General features: G+C 42.2%; 1 protein-coding gene across 2 annotated transcripts in view; it reads right to left on the bottom strand.

Moving 5' to 3' along the window:
- Positions 1 to 3,437: 3,437 nt before the first annotated feature.
- The window catches only part of SPATA6 (spermatogenesis associated 6), a 54,671-nt gene continuing 48,238 nt past the window's right edge, over positions 3,438 to 9,870 (bottom strand). For both annotated transcript variants that reach the window (XM_034778341.1, XM_034778342.1), the window contains exons 12-13: positions 8,175 to 8,263; positions 3,438 to 3,794 (exon numbers count right to left, since the gene is read on the bottom strand). In XM_034778341.1, coding sequence (XP_034634232.1) covers positions 3,614 to 3,794; positions 8,175 to 8,263 — 270 coding nt within the window. In that variant the 3' untranslated portion in view covers positions 3,438 to 3,613. The remainder of the gene's footprint in view (positions 3,795 to 8,174; positions 8,264 to 9,870) is intronic.

The following is a 9,870-nucleotide window of genomic DNA, read 5'->3' as shown; positions in this document are numbered from 1 at the left end:
TTTTGTGTCACACACAATACCAAAAAGGCAAATAATGTCTGGTTAGAATAATTCTGAGCTATGACAGCCCAGGGGAGGAAAAAAAGACTGATGCAATAAACTCTAATTCTCTCAATCTATCCCATTATTTCTAGATTTGAGTAGGCAGGTAAAATGGTGGTGGTGGAATTATGCCATCCTACTGTCACTAACACACCACTTTGTGGATGGCAAAAGATAAGGACTGAGCAAGAAAATGCTATTTAAAGCTCTGCTCAGGAACCTAGAAATTTGCATTTGATAGAAGGGATTTAAATTGTATTAGAAGGCAAGGTGCACTAAACAATCACAGTTTATTACTATGTTGGTTCACTGCCTGAGCCTATACTTATCGCACACGGCAGTAGCAGAGGAGAATCAGTCTTCTCTGCACTTGAGCTATATGCATATTAATAGAAGGTTAGCCAAGCACACAAACAGGGGAGGGGGCCAAACACTTGTTTTAAAAACGGCTTGCAGATTTCAGAGGGACAGAGCTGTGTGGCTTGACTCTTAAGTCACATTTCGCTTACACGTTTTCCCCTAACAACAGAACTGGATTCCAATACAGGCTTTGGAAGAAAACCCTCAGCTATATCATGGTGTACATATTACAAGCACAATCCTGCTATCAGAGAGGTGGTTAACGGATACTGATGATACTAGCTGATTCTAAGAGGCAAAACATCTACACACAATAGGAGCAGGGCCAAAGGGTGGCCATTCAATTTACAGCACACGTTACGTTATATAGCAAAACTTCATATGGAGAATATTCCTACCCAGCAAAATTCAAATATGAACGCTTCGTTTCCTCTCCCGTTCTTCCTAAAGGAAGCCCAGACTAAGCAAGCCTGTAAGTTCCCCACAAATTTAAAGAACCAGGATTGCCACCTGTCAATCAGGCTAAAATGGAACTTAAATTACAGCCTCGTCTTTCCCACCAAACTCCTGCCCCTTTAGCCCACACTTTCTTTCTATCCTCCAACTCATTATCCTGGCTTCTCATGGTGGGTCTCTCTCCCCTGTCTTCCCCCATTCCTTGATTTTCTGGCTGCACATGTGGGGCTGGGGTCTCCAGTCTCACACACAAGGAGATGGCACCTCTATGTTCAGCACCTCCCATGTGTTTAACTAATTGGGCTCAAATTAGTAACTAATTGGCTGAATCACTAGAGATGGGTAGTGGTGAGAAGCACTCCTATATCACAGAGTATCAGGGTTAGAAGGGATCTCAGGAGGCCATCTAGTCCACCCCCCTGCTCAAGGCAGGACCAATCCCCAGTCAGATTTTTGCCCCAGATCCCTAAGTGGCCCCCTCAAGGACTGAACTCACAACCCTGGGTTTAGCAGGCCAATGCTCAAACCACTGAGCTATCCCTTCCCATAGAGAGAGAGAATGGGCCAAGGTGCAAAACAAAGGATAGGAGGTGATATCCTAAATATTCTTAGTCCCTATACCACAATTACACCTGTCCTGCTGAGACTGTGAAGGATGCTTGCGGCTGCTAAAATTTTTTAGACAACAGGAAGCAGTCAAGGTGAGGCACACAGAGCGTGTGCATACACAGCACACGCTTCATGTCCTGCAGGTCTAGCATGCCTAGGGCAAACACCAGCTTTGCTCTGGTTACCTGAACAGTAGTAAAGTGCATGCTTACAGTTTTCACTCAGCTCTGACACTGGGGTCAGGCCAGGAGGGAATACTGAACAAGGAGGGGTTGACTGCATGGGCAGGAAGACAGGACTCATGGCGGAGTGCTCCTTCACATCAGGAAATCATTTCAACCTGCACTTGCAATGTAGATTTTGGTTGGGTAACTCTAGGTCACATGCTGGCAGAGAGACAATCAAATTCTGCCTTGGCTTTTCATGATGCGTAAGTGGTCTTCCCAGTTCTTCCTGCCATCTTTTCATTGGTCATTTTTATCTATTACAAAACTATTTTAGTACAGACCAATAGGGACCGGAGCCACAGAAAAGCAGCCCGGTTTAATGGATGAGCACGGGGCTAGGATCCAGAAACTTGTACATTCTAAACCCTGCTGTGCTGGTGAGTACCAAGCTTTGATAAGTCTGTGCTGTCCATGTCCATCTCTAAAAAGTGACTTACTAATACTTCTCTACATTATAGGAGGTCGTCAGGGTTAAATAACTGGTTAATTTTTGTTTTGCACTCTGAAAATCTAAAGCACTGCAAGGGCCAAGCATGGGCTAAAGCACTGCAAGGCCAGGACCATGGAGTTGTTAATCCAGCCATTGGTTTAGCTGTTACCAGGAGCAGAAATGCCTGTATTCAGTACATTTCCTTCAAAAGCCCCCTTTCCTGAAGCTACGCTGCACAGCTTTTCAATGTGTTCTGCATCTGACTTACTCATTCGCTGGCTGCTTCCTTAAATCAGTTAGGTTATCTTAGTATTAAAGCACGGATTGGAGTAGGCCAACATTTAGTCCATCCCCCTATGTTGGCAGGTTACAGTCCTAGATTTCTGCCATCTGTACAACTAGCTTTGTCCAAAGCAAGATATAAGATGGCACTAGTGTAACTGAATCTGTCCCAGTTGCCTGCTTCTGTAGCGAATGTGCCAGGATACACATTTCCTTTTGAAATGGGAGAAACAAGCGGGAGATGGACATGCTTGCCCTTTTAAATCACTCAGATGGGCAGCTTGCCCTGGTCTGTTAATGTGGGAGCTGTTCACTGTGAGGCTGAAAAGGTTCCTTCTCCTGGGAAAGCATCCAACTACTGCCGAACATTTGGTGGCCTTTAACGAAAAGATGCAATTTCTGCCAATACATCCCCAGCAGGCTAGTAAGGATGGGCTCCAAATGTGGTGGGATTGTGATGCAGGGACTTCATAATGCTTGCATGGGGCATCTGGCTCTAGCCGACGAGCTCCGAAAGCGATCCTGGAAACTTTTAGACATCGTTACATTGGGATGCATGAAGAAGAGATGTTTTCTTACAATATATAGATAGTTCTTTTCAAAAGAGTTTACCAGTAATAGAAATTTCCTGGCTGAGAGTGCTGAGAAACACTTTCAACACAGCTACAGGGTTACTACTGTATCAGAATTTTTCCCTTCTCCATTTCTAGACCTGGAATGAGCAGTCATTATCCTTCTAAAAAAAATCCCTCCAAACAGATAGTCTTGTACTATGATCATCTCACTAGCTGTTTAAACACTGGGGCAGGTTTCACTTTCAACCACTTATATTTAAATTGCTAATAACTGAAACCAAGTTGGCTGCAATCAAAGCCTGCACTGATGACTGATAGGAGCATCCACTTTACTCAGCGCCTGCTTCAGAACTGAAAAGGACGAAGAGGGGGTGGGTGAAATAGCACCATCCTAGCTTCTTAAGGGAACAATGCGCCTGCTTAACTTTAATTGTTTCGGAAAATTGTTTAATTTTCTTTTTATTTTAAAATTTTGCTTTTGGGGTCCCAGCCTCAAAGCCCCACTAGCCCAGAAGAGTTCTTCCCAGTGAACATTCCATGTTAAAAAATAGAATACAAATATTTGTTACACAAAAATAATTCTCATTAAAAATAGTAACCTTGTGCACTGTACATTTCTGGTTGTATTGCTATCAGGAGTGTATTTTTCTTTTTGAAACGGTGCCACAAGCTTTTTTGTACATGTTTCTGTATATTTTCTCCAGGCTGTCTTCAAAGATAGCTCTGTGGGGTTTTCCTTTATACACAGCTGCCCGGTTGGACCAATATTCACCATTATCCAAGTGAACGGTGGTGTTCTGCTGAGCCGATGAACTGTTAACACAAGCAAAGCCAAAATGATCCGTCTGAGGAGAAGAGGAATCATGAATCTGCAAATGCAGTGTGAACCCAGATACAGTGCTGAGAAACAGTGACATTTTACAAATAGAAATATAATTATACTGAAATTATTCTAAGAAACAGAAGCCCATGTTATTAAAATACAGAAGACTTAGTTCATGTAACCAAGTACACTTTGTAAATACCTCCGCAACAGAGGCAGAATTCGTTTTGGAACAGAATGTGGTTGCTTTACGGTATTTTGACTGGCAATGTGACTAGGCATTGAGCCCTATGCAGGAGCTACACAGGAAGTGTGTGTCCTTTGAAGGTCAAAATGTAACCATAAGCAGCTATTTCAATATGAAGACAATCTATTCAAGGTAAATTAAATGACTGCAGTTGCAGCTATAATGTGTTCTATCCTCACCATCTCAGGTTAAAAATATATTTTACCAAATACATTATGATATAATGGCAATGGAACGTTACTTGTTTCTTCCCATTATGTGTCAGTATTTTAATATTTGTAAGAAAAGATTTTCATATACCAGCAGCTTCCAGAATTCATTTTCCTAGAACCATCAAGTAGAATTTATCCTCTGAAAGTCTTCATTACCAAGCACTGACAAATTTTAATGCATTTATATATCTAAGCTTCACGGATTGTTTGCTTTCTGTTAGAACCTTTGAAATAAATGGTTGCATTATAATAAAACCAACCAGTTTGATTTTATGTTATTATATCTGAAATTAGGTCATCAAACATTAAAAAGGTAAAAATCAGTTCTGGGGTAAATTTTTCAAACACACCTAAATGACTTAGGTGTTTTTGAAATGTTTACCCCTGTTCTCTAAAGGTTCAGATCCCAACCCTACCATCTTCTGAATGGGAAAATAAACTGGACATGTGAAGTTTACTGGTGGCCATCTTTGTCTAGAAAATAGAAGTAAGATTTGATTTTACAGCTAAACTTCAAAATTGTGTTGCTTATGCATATATTGATCAAGTCAAGTCACACCACTCCAGCAGAGTGACAGAATTTCCAGGTCTTAATATTCTGTCTTGAAGTTAATATGTATTAAACGATGTGACAAAAGGGGGGAACCAATGTATGTGAAATTATTCATGAGGGTATTTTTAGGTAGCAACAGCATCTCGTACTGAGGTTTCCACTGAAAGCTGCACTTAAAACAACGGGAATGGGGTGGGGAAGGATGAGAGATTTAGGGCCAGATCTCTAAAACCTGGTGTCATGGAGTATTGGGGGACTCAGGGCCCTGCACCCCCGGCCTCCTGCGATTCACCATGACTCTCAGCCAGCCAGTAAAGCAGAAGGTTTATTTGGATGACAGGAATACAGTCCAAGACAGGTCTTGCAGGCGCAGACAACAGGGCCCCCCTCAGTTAGGTCCAGCTTGGGGTCCAGGGCATCCCAGCCCACCCCCCTTTGGGGGGGGGGGGTCAGAGCCATCTCTGCCTCCCAGCCATCTCTCCAGCCCGCTTCCAGCACTCTGCCTTCAGCGACCCCACCCACAGCCTTTGTTCAGTTTCCCGGGCCCCGGAGTCACCTGGCCTCCAACCCCTTCCTGGGTTCTCATGTTACCAGCTCAGGTATGTTCCCTCGGGCACACTCCCCTCCCCCGATGCAGACCATCCTAGCCACACTCACCTGTCAGCATTCACACACCCCAGCAAGAACAGTCCCAGTTCGTCACACCTGGTCTCCCTTTTTGCACATGATAAACAGAAGGTATAATCTTCCACTTACAATTATATGCTGGGGCACAAACAATGTAATTTGGAAGCCAGTCTACAGGCTATAGAAACAGGGAGTTGGGTGAAAAATGCATCAGCTGTGCCCACAATTGTGGGCACAAGGCTGAAAATGCATAAAGGCCATCTTGACACTTAATCCCCCCCCCCCCACACACAAAAACAGGCCTTGGTATTTTAAATCAATTGACTATTTGCAGTAAATTAAACATAGCTTTCCTTACCATCCAGGTAGAACTGCACTTTACAGCTTTGACTCTTAAGAAATCAACACACAAGGAATGTCAAATCAACAAGAGATCCTCATAGTCCCATAGTGAATTTGGACAGTTCTATAGAATTGGAGGCTAGGTCAAGATACCAGATTTGTATTTTCTTTTACACAGCCCATACCACTATCTATCCTCCAGAAGAGAAGTCACAGTCCACAGTCCAGCAAATAAATATCCTAGTAGGACAACGCATCCACCTTCATGTATACAACTCAACCAACAGTTCTACTTCCTTATTTAGATAGACTGCTCCCTATAGTCTGTATTTGCACTTCCTTCTACTAAAAACGTAATGTGGGCCAGAAAAACTAAAGTTCCTCACATGCCTCCATTCAAAAACCATCACAGTAGCAAACAAGGCTGACTCATGAAGAATGAGAGTAAAGTCAGCAGATTCCATATCAAGGTCATGACAAAGCCTTAAAGCTTAAGGGCTGTCTATTTTTGGTGCATTTCCATTAGTCACTCCTTGCTCATGAGATATTCAGCATTGGTATGGACAAAGACAGCCATGTTACAGAAAAGCCAGTCTCCTGTCTTAACTGGAAAGCATCCTGACAATCTGAGCTAAGTGACCTGGGAATTACACACACAAATCATTAACAGCAGGATTTCTGCACACAACTCCCCACTCTGAAATACCTGTCATGTGCTTTTATTCCCTCATACATCTCCTTTAGGAGTCCCAGAAGTTCTTTTCAGAGTGAGTCATACACTAAATATTTCACACAACATGGACCTTTTCCATACTCCCAGTGGTTTTCAATCATCTACTTTACTGCAAACATTTCGTTGGCAGTACCATGTCCTTCTCTGAACTCTGTCTCTGTCCTTGTATCCTGTTAACAAAAACTGTGCAAACCCTGAGCAGTCAGATTATGTCTCTTTGCCTTTTGTGGAGTGGAATTAGTGTTGCCAGTGTCTAACCCCAAGATGCAGTACTTTCCCAACTTGAATGCCCCATTTCATATCCCGTCATTTCTTGATGCTGTAGTACTGGGGTTATTTTTTTCCCCCCTCAAGGCCTGAAGTTTCAACATCAATCTTAAAGTCTCAAAGCTGCCTCAATACAGAGATGTGTGTATACAGACACACAGATACTTTGTTTGCTTCAACTGTCAGGGCAAGGGAACATAAGGGATACTGCCACTCCTTTATCCTAAGTGTAAGTATAGAAGTGTTATCAACGCTTATGTAGCAATTGCTCTAAAACTTAAGAGAAAAGTAAGTGTTCTCTGACAGAAGAGAGTATGGTTGTTATTGTAACCCTTAGTTACACCCTAACTACATTAGCAGAAATTAAAATGTAGGGTTTCTTAAACGATGCTAATAGCAAACCACTAAATGTTACAAGTTCACTACACTGCACAATATGAATGTTCTTCCTGTCTGTACATACAATGACAACTTGGCAGTCATTGTGAAAGTTTGCATCACATTTAAGTGTCAAAACATAGCTATTTTAGGTCAAAACCGCCTAGATTTAGCACTGCAATTCTGGAGGGTTTTTTAAAAAACAAAAAGCAAAGGTACATAGACCTAATAATGTTTTATATGTACATAGTGCCTTTCGTCCTCAGAAATCCCAATGTGTTTCACAAACTACCACCAACACCCTTTCCTCACTCTCCCACCCCCACAACTGCAACCATCTCTAGGATACGGGATGGCAATGAACCAATGAATGCACTATGAGTAGGAACGTTGGAGCAAGAGCTTCTTCAGATGAAGAGTGCCAGAAGATACCAAGCCTATGTAAATCAGATAGGACCTCAATTTTTGAGGTCTCATCTGAAATACATACACTAACCTGTCGAGTACTGTGTTTAATCCCCCCATCACAGATGAAGCATAGAGTACGACACTTGATCTTAAATTAAAAAAAAAAAAAATCCTCTCTCAGTTACATGCCTGGGAAAAGCTGTCTAGCTACTAAGCATCAATTCTCACATTTCTATAATTTAAAAAAGATAACCAAATACTTTTTACAAAATAGAAAATTTGCTCTCTGGCTGAGATTATAAAATCCAAATTACTGCCCAAGGATCATTTTTATGACCATGTATATCCTGAAAATAGGGATTAATGAAGGTTAGACTGACAGTGTCAGTCATAGGAGCATGGAAGACACCATGATAATTAACTGTATTTTGCTTTTAGGTAAAAAAATCTTAGTAGGACTAACTCAGAGAAGCATTTGGCCATTTGACAACATAAATAGAAAATGAATTCTTAAAGTATCCATGTTAGCAATGTGGCATACATGTTGTTTCTATACCAATTACCAGACAGGACAGTATATATCGTAGTAACCAAACTTAATACCTGCTCTGTAGTTCACTGCCACATAATGAGTCTTTACATGAAATGTCTCTTGTCTTACTTGAGTCTCCTTTCGATGAGTTACTCTCATCCTAAAAAACAGAAATCAAATTCTCATTAGCTCGGTTTCTGATTACAATAGTTTCATTTAGAAATAGTTTCCTTTCATTTCGTAAATGACTATTAAACTGCTTACATTTCTTGAGGGAGAGAAAGGAAAAGGTGTAATGAACCAAATACTACCTCTGATCAGTTTTAATTAAAACCACTGGAACTCAGCTAATAATTTTCAGGTAATAAACTGGAAAGAATTTCTGGGAGTTGTACATCCAAGGGCCTGTGCAGAGGATGGTAGTCACTCATGCTCACTATAACACACAGGGTTGAGTGCTAGGAAGCATGCTGGTGGCAGCACTGCATTTGTATCTTGCAGAAGGGGTATGTGGGGCTCAGGAGAAGGGTATGTCTTTAGTTTAACAGACTTTAAGGTAACTGTGATGTATTTACTAGGGTGACCAGATGTCCCGATTTTATAGGAACAGTCCTGATAATTGGGATTTTTTTTTTTAAATATGGGCTCCTATTACCCCCCACCCCCGTCCCGATTTTTCACACTTGCTATCTGATCACCCTAGTATTTACTGACTCTGCAGAGATAGTCTTAAAAAGTAACTACTTAGGATTCTTCATCTTCCAAGAGCTTAACAAACATTAAAGAATTAGTCCCCTGTGCAAAAGGTAAGTAGCATAATACCCACTGAAAGTCAGTAGAGCAACCAAGACTAGAAGGTAGGAATCCCTTTGTGATGGGTCCCCCGCCCCCCTGGGGTGCCACTTAGAACTGGGGTACCACTGGCCCGCCTGACCCACCAGCCTGGGTTCCCTCTCCGCTGTATTGTTGGGCAGCCTGCCAAGCCCTTCCTCAGGCGTCAGACTGAACTTTACCAGCACACGTACAGGTAGGGACAGACCCAGTTGCAGCTTCACACAGATGCTGAGATCAGCTCTGCAGGGGAAGGCTCAGCTAAGGAACTACCCAGTACTCAAGTGCACCCCACCCCCCTCTAGAGGGTAAATCCAAGATGATACCATCTTGCGCTGCACAGAGATTCGTACAGTGTAAGCTCATGAAATTCGCCCCCTCCCTCAACGTGGAGAGGAATATACACAGCTTTTGGCCCCACACTTATGTTTTCCACCCACTGGTCTTAGACAAAACAAAACAAGTTTATTAACTACAAAAGATAGATTTTAAGTGATTATAAGGGAAAGCAAACAGATCAAAGCAGATTACCTAGAAAATAAAACAAACACGCAATCTAAGCTTAATATACTAAAGAAATTGGAGATGTGTAGCAAATTCTCACCCTAAACGTTGTTTTAGGCAGATTGCAGAGCATCTTGAAGGCAAGCTGCACTTGCTTGCAACTTAAAAACTCCAGTTATTCCTTTCACAGGACAGACAGCCGTCTAGCCTGCATTCAGCCCTTCTCCCCCAGCTCAGTCTTTTTGTTTCCTAGGTGTTTACAGCAGTCATCTTGGGCGGGGAGCCAGTGAAGAAGGAACCACGATGATGTCACTTCCCTGCCTTAAACAGTTTTTAACATATGGTGGGAACCCTTTGTCTCCCAGTTTGATTCCCGTGCCGGGTCAGTGGAAAAACACCAGTATTATCATGGAGTCCAGTACCAGGTGACTT

Source organism: Trachemys scripta, chromosome 8, assembly GCF_013100865.1.
Source record: "Trachemys scripta elegans isolate TJP31775 chromosome 8, CAS_Tse_1.0, whole genome shotgun sequence".
Classification (NCBI taxonomy): domain Eukaryota; kingdom Metazoa; phylum Chordata; order Testudines; family Emydidae; genus Trachemys; species Trachemys scripta.
The sequence above is the reverse complement of the archived record's forward strand: the minus strand, read 5'-3'. Positions and strand labels throughout refer to the sequence as shown.